This window comes from Scyliorhinus canicula, chromosome 14 (genome assembly GCF_902713615.1).
Source record: "Scyliorhinus canicula chromosome 14, sScyCan1.1, whole genome shotgun sequence".
Taxonomy (NCBI): domain Eukaryota; kingdom Metazoa; phylum Chordata; class Chondrichthyes; order Carcharhiniformes; family Scyliorhinidae; genus Scyliorhinus; species Scyliorhinus canicula.
This window is the reverse complement of record NC_052159.1, coordinates 73356610-73381290: the sequence shown is the minus strand read 5'-3', so window position 1 is coordinate 73381290 and position 24681 is coordinate 73356610. Positions and strand designations below refer to the sequence as shown.

Below are 24681 nucleotides of genomic sequence, written 5' to 3'. Positions count from 1 at the left end.
AAATAATCACTGCTCTTGGTGGCTCATTCGCCTTTGGTTTAGGCCTCTACGCCCTATGAGCCCGATCCAGTTCTTACCGTGAGGCCTTTCCCTCCCCCAACAGCTCCGCCAACATCTTGACAAAATACTCCATCGGCGGGCAGGCCTATGATCCTCCGATTTTGTCACCTAGATCTGTTTTCCAGGTCCGCCACTTTGGCTCGCAGACCCTTGTTGGCCTCCAACACCCTCTGCAGCTCCTCACCCATCGAGGTGAGTTGATCACTCTGTTGTGACAAGGCCTCTTTCACTCCCTTCAGTTTCTCACCCTGCTCCCACACCATGGCCGATATCCTTGACACCGCCGCCTTCACTGGGACAATCGCCTCCTCCACCAATGCTGCCATCATCTCCTTCCTCGTCACCTCCATGTGCTTTGTAAACTGTTTTTCAAGTTCCACAACCATCACTCGATCATCTTTTCTGCCGTTAACAGTGCAGCCCCGCCCAGCAATCCGGCCTCCGCCCAGGGCCGGCCCAAGGTACCGGCAACTCGGGCAGTCGCCCGGGGCGCCATGTGCTAGGGGGCGCCAGAGACTCGGGTCCCGTGCATGCGCAGTTGGGCCGGTGCCAACCAGCGCATGCGCGGTGGCCGCCCTCCCCCAGGGCGGCCCCTTCCGCCCCCCCCCCTCCGTCCCCCTTCCGTCCTCCCCCCCGGCCCCGCCCCCCCTCGGCCCCGCCCCCTCGGCCTCGGCCCCGCCCCCCCCGGGCCCGCTCCCCCCCCCCCGAAGGCCGCCGAAGTTCAGCTTGCCCGGGGCGCCAGCAACCCTAGGGCCGGCGCTGCCTCCGCCATCCTTCCAGTTGTCAAGTTTACCCTTCCACTCAACGGCGAACCTTCTTTTGCTCCTTCTCACGGCAGCTTTCCTTTGGGTTTTGGATATCTTTCTTCCTTATGTCTTCCTGTACTTATTTAATCAAAAATGATCCCTGGTACCGGGTATTGTTGAATTCTAAAAATCAAGTTTCGAGCAGGAACCATCCAATGCGCGACCATAAGACCATAAGACATAGGAGTGGAAGTAAGGCCATTCGGCCCATCGAGTCCACTCCGCCATTCAATCATGGCTGATGGGCATTTCAACTCCACCTACCAGCATTCTCCCCGTAGCCCTTAATTCCTCGCGACATCAAGAATTTATCTATCTCTGCCTTGAAGCCATTTAGCGTCCCGGCCTCCACTGCACTCTGCGGCAATGAATTCCACAGGCCCACCACTCTCTGGCTGAAGAAATGTCTCCGCATTTCTGTTCTGAATTTACCCCCTCTAATTCTAAGGCTGTGCCCACGGGTCCTCGTCTCCTCGCCTAACGGAAACAGTTTCTTTGCGACCTCCTGCATGCCGCCACCAGAAGTCCCCAACATTCTCTTTGAGGAGAACATGCCCTTAAATCTATCCAAACTATTATTGTGAATCTTTTCCGCATTTTTCTTCAAGTGTGGTGCCGCATTTTTCTTCAAGTGTGGTGCCCAATCTTCCAGTTGAGGCTGAACCAATTTTTCTGAAGATTTATCACATCCTCAATTTATGTACTCTTTTCCTGTTTATAAAGCTGAGAACTCTGTATACCTTCGCAACCTGCCTTGCCTACAGCAATGATTTGTACCCATATGCACCTCGATTCCTCTGCTCCCCCGCTCCTATAAAATTCTGTCGTTTATTTTATATTGACTTTTCTTGTTGGAGATCTTCCCTTCTGCCAGTTCTTCTGGCTGGTTGGGGGACTTTATGTCCTCCTTACACTTGGAGAAAATTAAATTTATCATCAGGCATTCAGTGAGTAGGTTCTACGTGAAATGGCAGCCATTTATTTCCATTTTTAAGGATCTGGGGCGGGATTCTCCCCTACCCGGCGGGGCGGGGGTCCCGGCGAAGGGGAGTGGCGCCAACCACTCTGGCGTCGGGCCTCCCCAAAGGTGTGGAATTCTCCGCACCTTTGGGGGCTAGGCCCGTGCCAGAGCCGGAGAATCGCTGCAGGGGCTCGCCGCTCGACGTGGCGCGATTCCTGTCCCCGCCAATTCCCGGGTGGCGGAGAATTTCTGCCACGGCGGGGGCGGGATTTTCGGCGGCCCCGGGCGATTCTCCGACCCTGCATGTGGTCGGAGAATTTCGCCCCTGGATACCGTCAGCTGTTTGGAGTTTTGGGTATAGTGTTTAAGTCCATTAACTTTTTTTCTTCTTTTTTGTAACTTTTGCATTCTTGTGTTTTGGTTGGTTGTTTGTTATTATGTAAAGCTTTAATAAACATACTTAAAAAGAACCCCCCGCCCCCATCTTAAAGTATGTGGAGCAATATGTGAAGATAGGCTTGTGGTGAACCACACTGGAATCTAAACTAGCATGCTGAGGAAAAGGAGTGTGTTACACTGGTCCACTCTCAGAAACGGATTTGAAAACAGGATGGAGTACCTTAAGATGTGCAAGAAAATTCTTACATACGCCAACATTCATGACTGTATCATCTACGTATCAGAAATAATCTGAGGTTAAGAAGTTTGGGCTCCAAGTTAAGATGCTCACTTGAGCTCATGACGTGGCTCGTTCACGTTTGCTCAAAGTGGCATACCTTCATACACAAGGCACTTGTTCTCTGCAAACAAAAGGTTCAACCTTGTGACTTTTTTGAATTACCCAGAGGCTTGGGGGCCAGTAGTTCCATTGCTTTGGCCAATCAGGATTGGCCCGTAAACCAATCAGTCCCCTTTTTCTCCTGTCGTTAAAAATTGTTGTGACCGTTTGAAATTTGGTATTTTTGGGGTGAGCACAGTGGTTAGCACTGCTGTCTCACGGTGTTGAGGACCAGGGTTCAATCACGGCCCTGGGTCACTCTCTGTGTGGAGTTTGCACATTATCCCAGTGTCTGCATGGGTCTCGCCACCACAACCAAAAGATGTTCAAGATAGGTGGATTGGCCATGCTAAATTGCCCCCTACTTGGAAAAAAATAAATAAATAAATTTGGCATTCTTGCATTTTCCCTGATGAGTACCAGATGAAAATCTTCAGTAATATGTCTCATTTTTCAGTATGAATATTAAATGCTGAATTTGTTCGAAATGAAGCTTCATTGTAGATTAAGTAAATACTCATGCAGGTATAAACTGTTTTTAAGTTGACATGGAATGCCAAAGTTCATTGAAGCACTCCACACAAAGTCAGCTCTAATGCTGTTTATGCAAATTTAGAAAAACCCAGATAAAATTAGCAAATGGAGATTTTTTTAATTTAATTTTTAAAATTCATTTGCGGGATGTGGGCTTCAGCATTTATTGCCCATGCCTAGTTGCTCTTCAGAGGATGGTGGTAAGTTGCCTTCTTGAACTGCTGCAGTCCTTGATGTGTAGGTTCACCCAGTGTGCTGTTAGGAGAGAGTTCCACGATGTTACCCCAGAAAAAGTGAAGGAACAGCGATATATTTCCAAGTCAGGGAGGTGAGTGACTTAGAGTGGAACCTCCAGGTGGTGGGGTTCCCAGGTATCTGCTGCTCTTGTCCTCGTACGTAGATGGTAGTTTGTGGTGGTGGGTTTGGAAGGTGCTGTCGGAGGAACCTTGGTGAGTTACTGCAGTGCATCTTGGAGATGGTGCACATGGCTGCCACTGTTTGTCGGTGGTAGAAGGTTTGAATGTGTGGAAGGGGGAGCAATCAAGCGGACTGCTTTGTCCTGGATGGTGTTGAGCTTCTTGAGTGTTGTTGGAGCTGCATTCATCCAGGCCAGTGGAGAGTATTCCATTACACTCCTGATTTGTGCCTGTAGAGTGCGGTGAACTCAGCCCAATGCATCACACAAGCTTGGCATCCTTCCAGTGATTCTGTCTACACCTTCTGCTGCCTCAGGAAGGCAGACAGCATTGTCAGAGACCCTTTCCGCCCAAGCTTTGCTCTTTTCCAGACCCTCACATCAGGCAGAAGTCTGAAGACCTGCACATCCAGACACAAGAACAGCTTTTCCCCCACAGCTACTAGACTCCTCAACGATTCTCCCTCGGACTGATCTGTTCCCTGTAAGAACACTATTCACGATACCAAATGCAGCTCTTGCTCATGCATTTGCTTTGTTTGGCCCCTTGTTCCGCACTGTAACCAATCACTGTTTGTCGATGTACTATCTGTCAATGTACTCTGTTGATTATTCTTTTTGTCTACTATGTACGTACTGTGTACGTTCCCTTAACTGCAGAAAAATGTTTTTAACTGTACTTCGGTACATGTGACAATAAATCAATCAATCAGTAGATGGTGGACAGGCTTTGGGGAGTCAGGAGGCGAGTTATTCGCTGTAGGATTCCTCTGGCGAGTAACTCTAAGTAATTCTGTCTGAAATTAATTTCGACATTATTGGCCTTTCAAGCAAATCTTTTTTCGACACATTTGCAGGTCAAAGAAATTTTTTAGTTTTATTGAGAGTTGTTTGGTGAAGAATTACATGCAACGGCCATCAACTGAACACCTGTTAAAACATCCATTTATCCGTGACCAGCCAAATGAACGGCAAGTTCGAATCCAGCTGAAAGACCATATTGACAGAACAAGGAAGAAGAGAGGAGAAAAAGGTATGCAGTGCAATATTGATGTAATTACAAAAAAAAGTCTTAAATTTTATTTGGAATTTGTTTTATTATATTTTCAGCATTTTATACAAAATTACAAAAGATACAAACAAAAACTCAACCAAACACCCCGCCTGACAGTCTTCCAACCCATGAAGCACAAAACAAAAATAAAAGAAACCCCCCCACCTTCCCAACTGCTAAGTGACCAATTCTCTGAAATATAATGTAAATGGCCACCGTTTGATAATATATGTGACCTTAATTCTACCTTCTTGATTGTTGGCCATAGCCCTTGACTCGCGGTCAATCCAAAATCTTTCTAACTCAGCCTTGAGTATATATATATAATATATATAATATATATATATTTTAAAACATTAAAAAAAATAAATTTAGGGTACCCAGTTCATTTTTTCCAATTATGGGGCAATTTAGCCTGGCCAATCCACCTACCCTGCATATCTTTTTGGGTTGTGGGGGCGAAACCCACGCAGACACGGGGAGAATGTGCAAACTCCACACGGACAGTGACCCAGAGACGGGATCGAACCTGGGACCTTGGCGCCGTGAAGCAGCAGTGCTACTCATTGTGCCACTGTGCTGCCCTGCCTTGAGTATATTTAATGACCCAGTCTGAATGTTCTTTGTCAAAGAGACTAGCAAACACCAATGACCCACTGAGAAGAAATTCCTCATCTCCGTTTTAAATGGTGCCCCCCATTCTAGAGTTCCACACAAGAGGAAACATACTCTTTGCATATACTCTGTCAGGCACCCTTAATCTTGTATGTTTCAATAAACTCACCTCTTGTTCCTAACTCCAGTGAGTATAGGTCCAGCCTTCTCAACTTAGCCTCACTAAACAACCTCTTCATCCCAGCAATCAGCCTGGTGAATATTCTCTGAACAGCTTCCAATGCAAGTATAGCCTTCCTTAAGTAAGGTGACCAAAACTGTACACAGTACTCCAGGTGTGATCTTAACACTGCTCTCTACAGTTCGGGCAAAACTTTCCTACTTTTATATTGCATCGCACTTGCAATAAAGGCTAACATTCCATTTGCCTTCTTTATTACTACTTATACCTGCATACTAACTTTTTTTGGTTTATGTGCAAGGACACCCAAGTCATTCTGTACCATAGCATTCTCAGTATCGCTGCATTTAAATAATATTCTGCTTTTCTATTCTGTCTGCCAAAGTGGGCAACCTCTCCATTATACTCCATCTGCCAGATATTTGCCCACCCATTTAACCTATTTATAATCCCTTTGCAAAATCTCTGTATCTGAATCACAACTTGCTTTCCTATGTATCTTTGTATCAGCAACAAATCTGGCTACAATACGGTCGGTCCTTTCATCCAAGTTATTAATTTAAATAATTTGTAAATGTTTTGAGGTCCTACCACTGTCTTGTAGCATTCCAGTGGTTCACCCTTTTAAATCAGAAAATGACCCACTTGTCCCTGCTCTCTTCCCTATTAGTTAGCCAATCCTTTATCTGTGCTAATATATCACCCTCAACACCATGAGCTCTTATCATGGGCAGTTACCTTTTATGTGGCATCTTATCAAATGCCTTTTAGAGTACAAATACACGACATCTATTTGTTTTGCTGCCTTGCTTGTTACATCCTCAAAGAACTAATATACTTGTCAAACCCTTTCACTGAACCATGTTGATCCTGCCTTTACATTAGTGATTTTCTGAATGACCTGCTACTAATAAGGGGAAGTAGATTTAGGACTGAGTTTAGGAGGAACTTCTTCACCCAAAGGGTTGTGAATCTATGGAATTCCCTGCCCACTGAAGCAGTTGAGGCTCCTTCATTAAATGTTTTTGAGATAAAGATAGATAGTTCTTTGAAGAATAAAGGGATTAAGGGTTATGGTGTTGAGGCCGGAAAGTGGAGCTGAGTCCACAAAAGATCAGCCATGATCTAATTGAATGGCGAAGCAGGCTCGAGGGGCCATATGGCCTACTCCTGCTCCTAGTTCTTATGTTCTTGAAAGTAGATTCAAACATTTCACGTTGACAGATATTAGGTTAACTAGGCTATAGTTTCCTCCTTTCTGTCACCCTCTTCTTGAACAGCAGTGTTAAATTTGTGGGTTTATGATCCGCTGTAACCTTTCTAGGATCTAGGAACGTTTGGAAGATTGTACCCAATTCATCTATCTCTGCAGCCACTCCCACTTCCTTTTAGACCCTAGGATGCACACCACCAGGTCCTGGGGACTTGTCAGCCTTTAGTCCCATAGTTCTCCTAGTATTTCTTTCCTTTTGTGATTGTGATAGTCTTGTATTGCTCACTCCATTTCATCCACTGCTCTTCTGCTATTTGTTTGCTTTTGTGTATTATACTGTGAAAACAGATACAGAATACGCAGTTAAAGTCTCTGCCATTTCCTTGTCTCCCATTATTAATTCACCAGTCTCTGTCTTAAAGGACCAATCCTCACAATCCTCACTATTGCTGCATTCTTCCTTAATTATAGAAGCTTTTACTGTCTTTCTTTGTATTTCTTGAAAATTTTCTCGTACTCGCATAGTCTATTTTCTTCCTCTTTGTTACTTTTTAGTCATCCTCTGCTGGTTTCCAAAATTTCCCAATCTTTTAGCCTTTGTAGCATTGCACATACATTCTTTCAATTTGACACACTATGAACTTCCTTAGTTGACCATGGATGGTGCAAGCTTTTTGTAAACTCGATATATATTTTTTGAGAGTTATGAAGTATCTCCTTAAATACCATTTGCTTCTTTTGTACTTCCACTTTACCTTTTAACCTAGCCAACTCTGTCTTTGTACCCTTACAATTGCCTTTATAATTGCCTTTATTTAAGTTTAAGGCACTAGTTTCAGACCCCTATTTCTCACCCTGAAACTGAATGTGAAATTCTATCATGTTAAGATCATTCTTAAGTAGAGGATCCTTTAATATGAGATCCTTAATTAGTGCCATCTCATTACAAATTACCAGATCTAAAATAGCCTGTTACCTGGTTGTTGCCAGAATGTATTATTCTAACAAATTGTTCGAATACACTTATGAACTCATCCTCCAGGCTACCTTTGCCAATTTGATTAACCCAATCTGTGTGAAGATGAAATCACCGTAGTTTATTGCAGATCTTTTCTTACAAGCTCCCATCATTTCTTCACAATTCCTTTGGTGTGCTACTGTCGGTGGGCCTATAAACGACTTCCACCAACAAGTTTTCCCCCTGGCTCTTTCTTATCTCCACCCAAATGATTCTACATTTTGATTCTCCAAACCAATATCATTTCTCACTGCAGCACCGTCCTTCCAAAATGCCAAATACGCTTGAATATTCAGTTTCCAGCCATGGTCATTTTGCAGCCATGTCTCTTGTCATGGCTATCATATCCTATCTCATTTATATTTGGGCTATCAATTCATCCATCTTATGAATGTGGTGTGCAAGAAGATAAAGAGCCTTTAATTCTGTATATTTTAAAAATGTTTTTTGCTTGCTCTGACCTTATTTCCTGTTGCACACTTATGTTTATACTCTACATTCTTGTCACTTTGATTATTATTACCCATATTGCTATCCTGCTCTATTGCAATGCTCTTTTTCTTTTAACTTCCAAAATCTCATATGAACTCACAATTTAGTTGAAAGCCCTCTCTACAGCCCTAGTTGTCCAGTTAACCATACAATCACCTCTTCAAAAACTTCAAGCAGGTACGACAACTTTACAAATCCATACTGGCTGTTTCTGATCAGCAGAAAATGTTGAAGTCACCCTACCTTTAATTATAAAATCTCAGAATTTCATGAACAGATGTTTGGTGAATTGGTGGTAGTTCCCTGTTTTTCACTTCTTTTGCTTCTTTGGTAGCAGAGTAATTACTTGCTAAATATGAATAGCTTTCAATGGGGAATTGAATATAAACTTGAAAAGGATTATTTTCCGGGGATATGGGGTAGAGGGAGACTAATTGGATAGCAATTGCACAGAGCTGACACAGCATGATTAGCCAAATGGCCTCCTGTGCTGTATGATTCTGTGGTACTGAAAGTTAAGTGAGGCCTTTCTTCCTCCCATGCCCAGAAATAAACCTGAGGAAGGAGCAGTGCTCTGAAAGCTAGTGATTTGAAACAAACTTGTTGGACTTTAACCTGGTGTTGTAAGACTTCTTACTGTGCTCACCCCAGTCCAACGCTGGCATCTCCACATCAGTAATAAATATTCTTCATCTTCCTTCATCACCTAAACAAAAATAAGTGGCTTATTGAAGACTGATATGATGGTTGTAAAGCATAATGTTTTATTTAATTTAGATGAAACTGAATATGAATACAGTGGGAGTGAAGAAGAAGAGGAGGAGTTACCTGAGCAAGAAGGAGAGCCAAGGTAACAAAGTTTTAATTAAAATTCTGTTGTCCTGTCTGGATTTATATAAGTCTAGATTGGTGAATTATTTGGGCAAATAATGAAAAATCTTAAGAATGCCCCATATGGACCAATGTTTTGGCTTTTGCGTTTGGATCCCTGTCTTTCTCTTTCAGATTCTGAGTATTTTAAAATAAATTTAGAGTACCCAATTAATTTTTTCCTTAGTGTGGCTAATCCACTTACCCTGCACATCTTTGGGTTGTGGGGGCGAAACCCACGCAGACACTGGGAGAATGTGCAAACTCCACACGGACAGTGACCCAGAGCCAGGATCAAACCTGGGTCCTCGGCGCCTTGAGGCAACAGTGCTGTCCTCAGATTCTGAGTTTTTCCTCCTTTTTCCCTTTTGTGGTACTTTGTTGGACCCGTACATCTAAGTTTCCACTTTTCATTCTGGTTTCTTCCACTCAAAAAAAAACATCCATCATTATGCTCTACATTGGCTCAAGGATTGAGTAGATAATGCTATCACAGATTCATTTCAATACCCTTCAGCTGATTATTAGTTAGGAGCACTGGGTTTCTTGTCGTCTTAGCTGTTTTTATCTTCCCTTCCCCCACTTTTTATTTCTTCTCTCAGTCTGAAAAATGTGCATGTTCTCTAACCTGTACTTCCCTCTGGTGGTAGAGAGTGAAAATTTGTGCACAGCTTCTTGCTACACCAATGTTCTCTGTCACTGCAGACTTTTATAATCTGTATCAAACCATGCTCAGTTGCCACAGGTCATGTGAGAGATGAGAAGATTTAGCTGAAATTTGTATCTTAATGGAAATTTCTCCTCCACAGCATCATGCAATTGAGGATGGTTTAGAATAAAAGAGGGACCAGCGTTTGAATAATTGTGACCTGGTATGAATATCATACAAGAGCATTAAATTAGCTTGATGTTTTGTAGGAACAGAGTGATTAAGTCCAGAGAAAGGACCCACCTATTACATACAGCAGCATATTTGAATGAACTGACAAAATCTGGATGTTAATTTCAGAGTCAACAAAAATAATCTTTTAACATTTTTATGAGTAGATTTCCTGTATCACACTTGTGACAGTTGACCAACAATTGTCACAGAATAATGGGAAATAATTATTGTTGAAAACATGTCTAATATATGGGACCAACTTTCATGGGTGTGTAAATATCATTGCATAATATTTAATTTACCATTCAGAAGTGAACATGGAATGTTTTACACTTGTTGGCTTGCTAACAGCATGTTTGCATGAATCTATATCATTCACTTGTTTAGTTCTTGGATTTGTCACTTGTGTTAAGAATCCTGTTGATGTTGAATGCAAAAATATTCCAAAACCCAGAAGGGTAACTTAAAGCACTGGTTCTTAATGGTGTATATTTTCAATTTGATACGCTGTGAGAAAAATATGTGAACCAGGAAGGAATAGTCCAATTGTTGTGTGAACAATTAATAAAGAATATTTATTAACTTGAAAAGAAAAAAAACACGTGACAAGAAGGACTATAATGAATGACAACACTGAATTATACTGATGGCTATACACAGTGTTACATGAAGTTACTCCTTTGTTCCAAACTAGCTATGCTCCCTGAACTCTGAGACACCCCTTTGTTCCCAACTAACATCCAACCTTATGTAGCTATGAGCTAAATCTAGCAGATAGTTACCATGCACAGGCTATTTGCCAAGTTTGAGAAAAACGTCTATAGTTTCAGCAAAGGCAAAATCTGGTACTTTTCGGAGTATGGTTTCTGCAGCTGGGTGTGGCTGTGATGGTCGCTGTGTCTGTGTCCCTTTTCCCAATCATTGTGCTATGGATATATAATTCTTCCCCATTAATGTTATCTACCTGTGGAGTTGGCTTTTAACATATACATGACAATGTGCTTATCACTCCACTTTAAAATTACCTGTTCAATATCCCATAATTTCCTCTCATCACATAGGTGCATACTTGCTTTTCTCACTGATATGCTAGTTCGCATCTCAAACTATTTTCAGACTGCTTCCTATTATTAATTCAGTTTAATTCTATCCCAATTTAGTTTTTAATCTTTGCTTCCCCCAATTATTGACGCCTGATGTACTTTTACAACTGGCAGTGGAGACAGCTATATTTTCAAATTTCTGATTTTGTTTGGGTCAATGCCTCAGCAGCTGGGTTAACCTTAAGAGATTGAATGCCAGCCTGAGGGATTTGCTTGAAGCAGTCAGCGTCAATTAAGGTTGGGGCTGGCATAAGGAATTTGGGGACATTTCTGTGACCAGCCTCAACCGTCTACGTTTCCAATTTTACATTGAGGTATGTTATTTATTGTAACTGTATGTTAGGACTGACCTCTGATCTGTATGGTACCAGTAGTGTTGCTCGATGTTTACCATGCTGTTGCAAACAAGTTATGCTCAAATGTGGCTTATGTCAAGTTATGATGTCCCCAGTGTTTTGCAGCATGGAAATAGAAAATTGAAAAATGTAGTTGATAATGCATGCTCTGAAGGACAGATCAGGTTTGTAATTAAATGAAGTAATAAAGAGTTACAAATATTATTTCAGAACTGTGCATTTGTAACTATTTGATGCCCATGTGTTTTTGGGACGAAAAGATTATGTTTTATGTTGGGGTAATGGTCCATTTAAGAACTAGATTTCCCGAGAAGCTGATTTCTTATATGAAAAAACAACTTGTTCCAGGAACTGATTGTGTGACCAAGCTACCTCAGATAAATATTAGCAAAAGCAAAGGGTAAACAAATAAATTTATTGCAGGAAACATCTCTTTCAGCTGAAATGCTTTGTGTTGGCTAAAAGGGGTTAAAATCCTTGATAACTGAAGGACAGTATTAACCATGAGTTTGACTTCTGGGAGAGGCAAAATAACAGTGAGAGAATGTTCCTTTAGGCAAGACTCCAGAATTAAAGAACATTAGAAATAGGAGAGTTCTGTCTGTGGTAACTATGCTTAAGACACAAACAGCAAATCTGTTGAACTTAGAGTCTACAACTGTGAGATGATTGGGGGAATTTTGAAGGGAAAACCTTGCCGGAAGTAAGCAGAAGGCCCAGGTAATTTCTAGCCTTCTGCAAAACTTTGGAACAGCATTCAGGCCAAGTGGTCAATCTTCCAATTTCTGCACAGTATCTGACTGGATTTTTGGGAAGCAAGTCAAATGGGTTTGGAAGGAAGATTAAATTAAGATGGTTTGGAGCCTTCACTGTACTTTGAATATCTTTAACTTAACTGATTACTTCAGACAGTTTAGTTATTAGTATTCATGTTCTTGATTTTTATTTAGTAGTAAAGTCCTTTGGTTTTAATAGTAAACCTTATCACTTTGTTCTTTCAGTAACTACTGGAATTTTTGGATATAAAAAATAATTACTGGTCTCTACTGAGATCACAGCACTATCAGCAAGATGTACTGCTTTCCCTGGAAATGAGAAAGCTGAGGGGTGACTAGAGATGTTTAAAATTTGGAAGGGATTGATTGGGTAAACTTGGAGATGTTGGGGGAGTTGGGCACAAGGTCAGGTAAATATATTATATTTATTAATGCAATCAGGAATTTGAGGAAACTTCTTTACCTAGAGACTGGTCATTTGGTTAGTTGGCTAATAAGCTCAGGAAGAAAGGAATAGAATATTCCAATAGGGTTAGATTCGGTAAAGTGGCAGGAGTCTCGTGGAGCATAAACACCTGCAGACTAGTTGAGCCAAATGCTGTTAATTCTGTCTACTCCATACCTCACTAGAAGTCAACCTGACTTGTGTCCACAAGAGAAACAATTCTATCTACTATTGAACCTCAAACTTGAGCCAACTAACATTCCGGACAAAACACTCAAACTGGCAAATTATTGTACAAGAATCTTCTGTTCTGCAAAATGCTCGACAAAACATATCAAAACTCAATGCTTGGACCTAAATACCACCTGAGGCGAGGTGATCAGTCTCCCTCTTGGTGGATTCAGCGACCTCTGAGGCCCAGCGTTTGCTTCTTTACAATGGTTATTCCTGCAGGTTGTCACTCCTGTTGTCTCCGATTTATCTAGCTCCTGTTGGCACTGACTGTTCTTACAGGCACGTATTCCGAGGACAGGCTAATTAATCACTGTCTTTGGGACGCGACTCCTCAGGAAGTCGCGTTTATCTCAGGAGGTTGTGATTCTGAACACTTCGACTCACAGGGGTCTGTGTTCAATTACTGTCCACTCGAGGCATAACAACAGCCGTGTCTCGTGTGCGATAACTGCCCAATCAGCTCCACTGCCTGCTCGATGGCGGCACATCCTGTTCTTTGCTGCAGATCGCAGCCGTTTATGCTGTTCCCTCAATTTTTTAACCATCAGGCTTTGCTGGTGTCTTCTCGGATACCCATCAGGCTACACTACCAACATAAAACGTCAAAAAATAAGGTTCATGCATGCTTTGAGGAAATTATAAGCAGCCTTGATGTACAAAATGTTTCCTAACGTGCATCATTTGCTTATTTTACACTTGCACTTAAGTTGAATCATAAAATTCAAAACTTGTGATGTATCATAGAAAAAATATCACCTGATAAAATCATTTTACATTGAATCTGTATTGAGATCTAGAAGTTCTTAATAATTTATGAACATTTGAGAAATGATAAGAAAAAGGGTGGCAGGGTGGCACAGTCGTTAGTACTGCTGCCTCACAGCACCAGGGACCAGGGTTCGATTCCAGCCTTGGGTGAATGTCTGTGTGCAATTTGCATATTCTCCCTGTGTCCACATGGGTTTCCTCCGGGTGCTCGGGTTTCCTCCCAGAATCCAAAGATGTACAGGTTAGGTGGGCTGGGCATGCTCAATTGCCCCTTAGTGTCCAAAGATGCCCAGGCTAGGTGAGGTTGTGGGGATGGGGTAGAAGAGTGACCCTCTTTCAGATGGTTGGTGCAGACTCAATGGGCTGAATGGCCTCCTGCATTGTAGGGATTCTATGGAAGACAATCTGGCCAATTGAGTTGTTCCATTCCCATCCTTCTATCTAAAGTCACCGGTGAAGCAAAAAAAAAAAGAGAAGAAAATCTAATCTAATTTAAGAGAAAAAGTTCCATGGAATTGTTTTCTAACCAGTTGAAGCAAGTTTCAGGAAATGTAATCCTATGTTTTTATAAATTGTGTTGATGTTGGCAAGTGCTCTTTTGCTTACTCTGCTTAATCAATCTCTCAACTTTCAGGTATAGGCTGAGATTTTGTGGCCCCATCCACTAGCGGGATCTTCCAGTCCTGCCGTAGCCGATGGACATTTGGTTGGCTTGCCATATGTACCATAACAGGATTGGAAAATCCTGACACTCAAACTCTGTTTTGATACGTAAAAGCTCTTAAATTTTCTATCAATCAAGTAGTCCTGTTGTAGACCTTTCTTCAAGGACTGAAATGCCCAATAATGTAAGAGACCGAAACCAGTTGAATTATTTTTGATGTAGCTGGACTAGGTATTTAACTATATTTCTAGGTTCATGTTTAATTGTCCTGGTTATGTATCCTAAATGTTCCTATCAGTAAATTATTCACCACAATGGTTTAGGTTTTTTTCTCCTGTTCTGCTTTGAGTGTGCAATTCCCCATGGTATATATGTGCTTCTACTTCCCTCTGTCCAAACGTATAATGTAGCACTTTTCTGTATGTCCCATTTCTCATATTGCATCCAAATTTGTCTACAAACTGATTCTTTCACGTTGCGTTCTTACCTATCCGTGTGAAGGAGGACATTGAAAAAAAAAGTCTGTTATCTTGCAGCTCAATTGTTAATGTGCCTGGAGAATCAACTCTTCGTCGTGACTTCCTGAGATTGCAGCAAGAGAACAAGGAGCGTTCTGAGGCTATGCGCAGGCAGCAACTCCTTCAAGAACAGCAGCTACGAGAGCAAGAAGAGTATAAAAGACAGCTCCTAGCAGAGCGTCAAAAACGTATCGAGCAACAAAAGGAACAAAGACGACGACTTGAAGAGGTAGGAATTTTTTTTAAAGCTTGATGTTATTTTGAGAAATTTTTGGTGAAGATATTGGAATGCCTTAAAGATGTATACATTTTTGTGTCAAGTGGATTGAGACAATAAGCAAGTTTAATCTTGTAACTTGTAATAGTAACTTTAACAATGCAGTTATAATGCATTGGTTTAGCTTTACTGAAACTATACTTGGCACATGCCATTTTTTTTGTAAATTACTTTTTTGTTCTTTATTGTGCATTTCTGCTCTTCGTAATTTTTCAGACCAGGCATTACAGATCAGATATATTATTAATCATTATGTTGGTATGTATTAGCTATAGAAATTACTTGGAAAGAGTTGCACTATTAATCAACAGAAAAGTGGTTTACAGAAAATTATATAGCCGGTTTCTGTTCTGTATATTCCCACTACTACTCAGCTCCTACTCCTTTCTCCTTCGCGTGTTTATCAAGTTTCTTAAATGCACCCATGTTTTTTTGCTCCTTGTGGTTGTGAACATACATGGGGAAAATTGAAACAAAATTCAAACATTCTTTGATATTAAATTTATTTTTCTACCTACTTAGTTTAAAATAGGCATATCATTCGTCCTCAGGAAAGAGATTTATAATTAAGTCGATAAGGAGTTTAGCTGATAAAGTGGGCTCTGCAGAAAACTGCGGATACTGATGGATATGCGCTGCTTCAGTTTCCCAGGACAAAAACATTTCAATTTTGTTAGTTATGTTTAAATTAAAGATAAATGTGGAAACATATGCCCACCTTATGGAATTAAGAAAATTGGGAATAATTAAGTTGATGACATCAGTAAGCATGGATTCCCTTATGAGAGAGTGAATGCAGATAAAAGTATAATATAATGAATGGGATATTATTTCTCAAATCATAGTAACCGGTTACTAATCTAGACTGATGAATGTGATTGTGAATGGGAGAAATGAATGAGATTTTCATCTTTGCACTTCAATGTTAATGATGCATAATGCTGTAATCAGACTCTCTAATTTGTAGATTCCTTGCATGGGGCAGAAAAGTGATAAATGACAGTGCTAAGATAATTATTGTCACAAGTAGGCTTCAATTAAGTTACTGTGAAAAGCCCCTAGGCGCCACATTCTGGCGCCTGTTTGGGGAGGCCGGTAGGGAATTGAACCCACGCTGCTGGCATCGTTCTGCATTGCAAGCCAGCTATTTAGCCCACTGTGCTAAACCAGCCCCTGTCTAGTTGTCTATCAGTCTTGCCATTGTAGTCTTCATTAACGTCTAACAGCATTTCTTCTTGAAAAGGTGATGGTTCTTTTTAGATATATTCAGCTTTGATAGCTAACCCGAATTAATGGGGGCTTCCACTAAGATCTACTGCTGAAGCATGTTGTTTGTTGTTGGCTATTGTTATGAATATACCCCTTCCCAAGCTTTATCTCCAATCTCTCATAACCAGTCAATTTTGCTTTTATGTGGAAATTTTCTTCCCGTTTTCATCTCAAGAAAATTGATCTGTTCTCCATCCTAACTCCTACCTATTGAACTTTACATTGATACTTTCTAAATTTCTGGAAATTGTCAACTTTCACTATTGCATTGGCTTGAAAGATTTGGTCAAAAGCAATGGGCTAGATTCTCCGATTTTGAGACTCAGTGCTGACGCCATCGTGAAAACTGTGGTCTTTTACGCCAGGAAAACTGGCGTCAAAAGGCCACAGATTCCCTGTTTTGCTGGGGGCTAGCAGGGAGCCATCGTAGAGCTTGCAGCGCTAGCTGCTGATACAGCTCCCAGCAATTCCGGTTCAGAGTCTGCGCATGGTGGCAGCCTGCAGCAGCCGTGCCGTGCTCCATGGCGGACTCAGCCTGTGGACCTGGACCGCCAAAGTAGTGACCCATTGGTCGCTCGTCTGTCCCGAACCGCCTGCCTACATTGCCCCCAGCCCCGAACGATGATGTCAGAGACCTAGGCCTTTGTTAGATCAAGTGTGCTTTTATCATGTGGAATGAGTCAAATTGGCTGAAGAGATGCATCATGTCCTGGGTATTTCTGGCTGAAGATTGTTCAACCTTGTCTTTTGCACTGATGTGATGAGTTCAGTGATTATTGAGGGGAGGGAAGTTTGTGTGGTTTCTCTTCACATTACTTGCTCCACTTAAAAATATACGGTGTTAGGTTTTTTAATATATTTAACAATAAACGAACGCACCAAAGAAACAAAAAAATCAGTGCAAAGCAAAACAAAAGTTATATCAAAAATAGCAACAAACATGACGATTGGGACCTTTCATTTATATAGCAGATTAATTCAACAATAGATTAGCAAAAGGACTGGGGCAAAGGACGGATGCCTTTTTGCATTGTGCTATCCAGAATAACAAAGTCAAATTAAATGAATTGAATTAGTTCATGGAAATATCAACAGGAGTAAGTCAAAGTGGAGCCTAGGGTGCCCAAACTTTATGGAATGCATCGGATTTAGAGAGAAGTTAAAACTTCCATAGGGCTGCATTCAATAATTAGCCGATGCCAGTTTTGAATTGAGAGATATTTGTCACTGATCCAGGAAAATAGGATATTCTTGCGAGCTGCAATGGGCAGGATTTTGTACAACCTCTTTTCGTTGGGATCCGTAATGGAAATGGAAATGTTGCAGTCCCAGAGGACTGGTGGTGACTTAACCCAAGGGTCACCACATCTCAGGTAAGGGGAAGGCTGCGAAGGTGGGCCTTCATGAATAACTTCAGCTGGTACAGATTCAGAAAGAATGATCCTAAATTCAGAAAGATTGTTTTTAATGAAAATGAAAATCGCTTATTGTCACAAGTAAGCTTCAATGAAGTTACTGTGAAAAGCCCCTAGTCGCCACATTCTGGCGCCTGTTCGGGGAGGCTGGTGCGGGAATTGAACCGTGCTGCTGGCCTGCCTTGGTCTGCTTTCAAAGCCAGCTCTTTAGCCCTGTGCTAAACCAACCCAACAATAGTGGGGAGTCCAGAACTTAGGAGCCATAGTCTGAGGATAAGGAGTAAAAAAGAGAAATTTCTTCACCCAACGAGTGAGAAATCTGTGGAATTCACTACCACAAAAAATAGTTGAGGCGGAAACATTGTGTAATTTCAAGAAGGAATTGGATATAGCTCTTGGGCTAAAGGGTTTAAGGGATATGAGGGGACGGGGAGAGTCGAGGTTATGGAATTGAACTCTATAATCAACAATTATCATAATGAATGGCGGAGCAGTTTGAAGTGCTGAATGTCCTCCTGCTTCTATTTTCTATGTATGTTTCTATGTACAGGAATTAAACCCAGAGTCAGAAACAGAGGATTGGACCCTATTATGATAAAAATGCGAAATAAATCATGCCCATAATAATCCTCATTAAGACTGAGGAACCATGGGACTAATCCAACGGCCATACTGTCATTGCCACCAGAATGCAGCCTCCCCAACAAGGAGGAGCAGACAAAAAGCCAAAAAGGGAATGGGAATCAAATGCTCCTCTTGCATTTTAAGCCCATCCATGATGACCGGCATCCACCACCCACCCTTTAGCAATGGCGCAATTCGCTACTACCATGATTAAGATACAGATAATAAGAAAAAACAATGGATAATATGCGCACAGCACATCTACCACGATTGAACTAAAGAGAGTCCCTGAAACACTCTAGGAAAAGAAGCAAGACAACATTCCATATAATGCTCAAGTATTAGCATCTTCCCTTAACCAAGAAAGAAGACAACAAATTCAGACAAACAACAGCATGATCGGGAAAGAGTGCGGATTAAAGCTTTGAGTTAGTCCAAGTTGCAGAACATCAGCTGCATTCTTGTCCTTCATGGTCTTAATGAAGGCCAAGGCAGCAGCAGGATTATCGAAAGTGTACTTTCTACTTACTGTAAAGTCTTTATTTTGGGGTTTCTAATTTGTCAGAGCTATATTCTGTATTAATGAGGTCAAGGGAAGAAGGACACTAAAGCAATTGATATTATTTGATTTTAAGTTCCTTGAAAGGTTGAATCTAAAGGGGTAAGTCATGGTCATACAGCTCAAAGCTGTGATTAACCCCTCCTGCTCTATGTGGGAAGCCGGGCACATTTCCAGTGCCTGGGTCGAACATGTGTGCAGGAAATGTCTCCAGCTGCAGCTCCTGGAAGGCTGGGTTTTGAAGCAGGGATGGCGGCTAGGGATGCTGTGGAGCATCCGTGAGGCAGAGAGCATTGTGGACAACACATATGGAGAGGTGGCTTCACAGGCAGGAAGGGATTGGTTGACCAGCAGGCAGAGTAAGAGGACTAGGCAGGCAATGCAGTAATCCCTTGTGGACATTCCCAGCAAAACAGATGCACCGCTTTGGATACTGTTGAGGGGAGGGACCTCTCAAGGGAAAGCAGCAACAGCCAAATTTGTTGTACCGTGGTGGGCTCTGCTGCATGGGAAAGGAAGAGAAAGTGTGGGAATGCAGAGGTTAAAGGGGGTTGAATTGTAAGAGGCATAGATAAGCATTTTTGTAACCATCAGCAAGACTCCAGGATGATGTGTTTCTTCCCTGATGCTAGGTTCAAGAATGCCTCAGAGCGGCTTCAGGACATTCTGGAGTGGAAGGGTGAACAGCCAGTGGTCGTGGTACACTTCGGTATTAATGACCTTGGTTTAAAAAAAAAAGGAATGAGGTCCTGAAAGCTGAATATAGGGAGTTAGGAAGCAAGTTTGAAAAGTAGGACTTCAAAGGTAGTGATCTCAGGATTACTTCAAGTGCCACGTGCTAGTCAGAGTAGAAGTAGCAGGATATATCTGATGAAACATGGCTGGGAAAATGTTGCAAGGGGGAGGGTTTCAGATTGCTGGGCCTTTGGGACCTGTTCTGGGTGAGATGGTACCAGTAAAAAGTGGACAGTTTACACTGGGCAGGACCAGGACTGATGTCCAGGGCAAGTATTTTCTAGTTGATTGAGGATGGTTTAAATTAGAGAGGCTGGGGGATTGGAACCTAAGCAGGGTGACGAGGGAAAGAGAAACAAGGACAGTAATAAAAGAAAGAATAGTAAAATACAAAAATGGTAGCCAGGGTAATTTGGGGCAAAAGGCAAATAGGGCCATGGTACAAAGGAGAGTTGGGATGCTTAAAAATGGCAAAAAGGCAAACAGAAAGGCTTTGTATCTTAATGTACGAAGCATTCGGAATAAGGTAGATGAACTGATGGTGCAAATCAAGATAAATGGATGTGATCTCATAATCATTACGGAGACATGCTTACAAGAAGATCAAAACTGGTGACTTAATATTTGGGGATATTTGACCTTGTGGATAAACAGGAGGGGAGGAAAAGGTGGGGTGGGAGCATTAACAAAAAGAGATGAAATAAGCTCAGTTGTGAGAGAGATCTGGTGTTGTAGAGTCTATTCGTGTGGAGGTAAAAAAACAGCAAGGGAAAGACGACATTGGTAGGAGTAGTGTACAGGTCCCCAAATAATAGCCACACTGTAGGAAAGGGTATAAGTCAACAAATAATAGGAGCATGTAAAAAGATTAGAGCAATAATAATGGAGGACTTTAATCTTCATGTTGATTGGGTTAATCAATTTGGAAAGGGTAGCTTAGATCACAAATCCATAGAGTGCATTAGGGATAGTTTCCTTGAGCGATATATCAAGGAACCAACCAGGGAACAGGCTCTCTTGGATTTCGTAGTGGGTAATGGGGCAGGTTTAATACATGACCTCAGAGTAAAAGATCCCTGAGTAAGTAGTGATCGTAACACAATAGAATTTAATATTCCATTTGAGAGTGAGTAACTTGGGTTGGACTCCAACTGTGCTGAACTTAAAGGGAATTACAAGGAAATGAGTTGGCTAAGTGGACTGGGTGGATAGATTAGCCAGAAAGACAGTAAATAAGCAGTTGCAAACATTTAAGGAGGTAATTCGTGATTCTCAGCAAAAATATATCCCAGAGGTTAAATCAACCATGGCTAACCAAGGAAGTTAAGGAGAGTATTAAGTTGAAAGAAGAAACATGGGCGGCACGGTGGTGCAGTGGTTAACGCTGCTGCCTCACGGCACCGAAGAACCGGGTTCCGTTCTGCCCCTGCGTCATGTCCGTTTGGAGTTTGCTCATTTTCCCGTGTCTGCATGGGTTCCGTTCCGCCCCTCCGTCATGTCCATTTGGAGTTTGCTCATTATCCTGTGTCTGCATGGGTCTCACCCCCATAATCCAAAAAAGATGTGCAGGATAGGTGGATTGGCCATGCTAAATTGCCCCTTAATTGGGAAAAAAAATAATTGGGTACTCTAAATTTTAAAAAAAGTTGAAAGGGAAAACATGCAAGGAGGCAAAAGTCAGTGTTGGCCCCAAAGACTGGGATAAATTCAGAATCCAGCAAAGGAAGAATCAAAAGATAATGAGGAGAGAAAATAAGCTATGAGGGCAAACTAGCGAGGAATATAAAACTGACCAGCGCTTTTAAAAATATATGTAAAGGAAAGTGAATCTGGGGACATAATATGGGGTAAAGGAAATGGCAGAGGAGTTAAACAGATATTTTGCATAATGTGGAAGATACTTCAAACATCCCATTAATTCTAAAGAATACAGGGGAGTATTTGAATACCATCACCATCACTAGAGAAATAGTATCAGACAAACTAATGGGGCTAAAGGCAGATAAGTCCCTTCGTCCTGATGGCTTGCATCCCAGAATCATAAAGAAGCAGCTACGGAGATAGTAGATGCATTGGTTAGAATTTTCCAATGATCCTTGGATTCTGAAGAAATATTAGAGGATTGGAAAACCGCCAATGTGACACCCTATTCAAAGCGGGAGGGAGGCAAAAAGCTAGTAATTCTTGGCCGATTAGCCTAACATCTATTGTTTTAAAAATGTTGGAATCAATTATTATGGAAATAATAGCACATTTGGAAAATCATAATCTAATCAAGCAGAGTCAGCATGGCTTTATAAAAGGGAAATTGTGTCTGACTAATTTAGTAGAGTTTTTCTTTATTTTTAAATAAATTTAAGTCCCCAATTTGTTTTTTCCAATTATCGGGCAATTAACGTGGCCAATTCACCTACCCTGCGCATCTTTTTGGGTTGTGGGGGTGAGACCCAAGCAAACACGGGGAGAATGTGCAAGCTCCCCACGGACAGTTACCTGGGGCCGGGAACAAACCTGGATTCTTGGCACAGCGAGGCAGCAATCTTTTAGAACATAGAACAGTACAGCACAGAACAGGCCCTTCGGCCCTCAATGTTGTGCCGAGCCATGATCACCCTACTCAAACCCACATATCCACCCTATACCCGTAACCCAACAACACCCCCCGTAACCTTACTTCATTAGGACACTACGGGCAATTTAGCATGGCCAATCCACCTAACCCGCACATCTTTGGACTGTGGGAGGAAACCGGAGCACCCGGAGGAAACCCACGCACACAGGGGGAGGACGTGCAGACTCCACACAGACAGTGACCCAGCCGGGAATCGAACCTGGGACCCTGGAGCTGTGAAGCATTTATGCTAACCACCATGCTACCCTGCTGCCCCTTTATTAGAGGTTTTTCAAGGAAGTCTCAACCGGAGTGGATAGAGGGGAACCAGTAGACATGTGGTATTTGGACTTCCAGAAGGCATTCAACATGGGACCTCACAAAAGGTTAAGTCGTATAATAAAGGCCCATGGTGTTGGAGGTAGTATATTGGCATATATTGGCATGGATAGAGAATTGGCTAATGGGCAGGAAACAGTAAGACGTCTTACAACACCAGGTTAAAGTCCAACATGTTTGTTTCAAACACTAGCATTTGGAGCACTGCTCCTTCCTCAGGTGAATGAAGAGGTATGTTCCAGAAACATATATATAGGCAAATTCAACGATGCCAGACAATGCTTAGAATGCGAGCATTTGCAGGTAATTAAGTCTTTACAGATCCAAAGATGGGGGTAACCCCAGGTTAAAGATATGTGAATTGTCTCAAGCCAGTACAGTTGGTAGGATTTTGCAAGCCCAGGCCAGATGGTGGGAGATGAATGTAATACGACATGAATCCCAGGTCCCGGTTGAGGCCACACTCATGTGTGCGGAACTTGGCTATAAGTTTCTGCTCGGTGATTCTGCATTGTTGCGCGTCCTGAAGGCCGCCTTGGAGAACGCTTACCCGGAGATCAGAGGCTGAATGCCCTTGACTGCTGAAGTGTTCCCCGACTGGAAAGGAACATTCCTGCCTGGTGATTGTCGTGCGATGTCCGTTCATTCGTTGTTGTAGCGTCTGCATGGTCTCGCCACGCTTCGGGACATCCTTTCCTGTAGCGTATCACACTGTAGACGAGTCGCACGAGTATGTACTGCGTACCTGGTGGGTGGTGTTCTCACGTGTAATGGTGGTATCCATGTTGATGATCTGGCACGTCTTTCAGAGATTGCCCTGGTAGGGTTGTGTGGTGTCGTGGTCGCTGTTCTGAAGGCTGGGTAGTTTGCTGCAAACAATGGTTTGTTTGAGGTTGCGTGGTTGTTTGAAGACGAGTAGTGGGGGTGTGGGGATGACCTTGGCAAGATGTTCATCTTCATCGATGACGTGTTGAAGGCTGCGAAGAAGATGTCGTAGTTTCTCCACTCCAGGAAAGTACTGGACGACGAAGGGTACTCTGTCGGTTGTGTCCCATGTTTGTCTTCTGAGGAGGTCGGTGCGGTTTTTTTGCTGTGACGCGTTGGAACTGTTGATTGATGAGTCGAGTGCAAACGGCATCTCCACATCAGGGCAGGAAACAGCGAGTGGGGATATGGATTTTTTTCAGGTTCCCGACCTGTAACCGGTAGGGTTCCACAAGGGTCAGTGTTGGGACCACAGCCGTTTACAATATATATTGGTGACCATGAGGAAGGAAGTGAATGAACTGTAACCAAATTTGCAGACAACACAAAAATAAGTGGAAAGGCAAGTTGCGAAAGGGATACAATCAATTTGCAAAGAAATATTGATAGGTTAAGTGGGGAAAAGTTGTCAAATGGAATATAATGTGGGAAAATGTGAAGTTCATTTTGGAAGGGAAGACAAAAGAATAGTGTGTTATTTAAATGGAGAAAAATTGCTGAAAACTGCAACACAAAGGGACTTGGGGTACTTGTGCATGAAACAAAGGAAGCAAGCACACGGGTGCAGCAGGTAATCAGGAAGGCTAAAGGAATTTTGGCCCTTATTTCAAGGGGGTTTGAATATTCATAAGTTCATAAGATATAGGAGCAGAATTAGGCCATTTGGCCCATTGGATCTGCTCATCCATTCTATCATGGCTGATATGTTCCTCATCTGTTACCTACAACAATAATAATAATCTTTACTGTCACAAGAAGGCTTCCATCAGTTACTGTGAAAAGCTCCTAGTCGCCACATTCCGGTGCCTGTCCGGGTACACAGAGGGAGAATTCATAATGTCCAAATTACCTAGCAGCACATCTTTCAAAACGTGTGGGAGGAAACCGGAGCACCCGGAGGAAACCCATGCAGACTCTGGGAGAACATGCAGACAGCATACAGACCGTGACCCAAGCAGGAATCGAACATAGGACCCTGGAGCTGTGAAGCAACAGTGCTACCCACTGTGCTACTGTGCCGCAATGTTACAGGCCAAGAGCTGGATTTCAAAATCAGCCAGAGCATCTCCTCCCTAAAACACATGGCCTAGGAGCGGGAGTAGGCAATTTAGCCTCCAGAGCCT

General features: G+C 42.3%; 1 protein-coding gene across 11 annotated transcripts in view; it reads left to right on the top strand.

Annotated features, from left to right (window-relative positions):
• LOC119977609 (mitogen-activated protein kinase kinase kinase kinase 4) overlaps positions 1–24681 on the top strand; it is a 399419-nt gene that overhangs the window by 261204 nt on the left and 113534 nt on the right. For 10 of the 11 annotated variants that reach the window (XM_038818739.1, XM_038818736.1, XM_038818742.1 and 7 more), the window contains 3 exons: positions 4412–4587; positions 8905–8977; positions 14763–14973. In XM_038818739.1, coding sequence (XP_038674667.1) covers positions 4412–4587; positions 8905–8977; positions 14763–14973 — 460 coding nt within the window. Of the gene's footprint in view, positions 1–4411; positions 4588–8904; positions 8978–14762; positions 14974–24681 lie in introns of those variants that run through there. The other variant, XR_005463235.1, reaches the window with a different exon arrangement.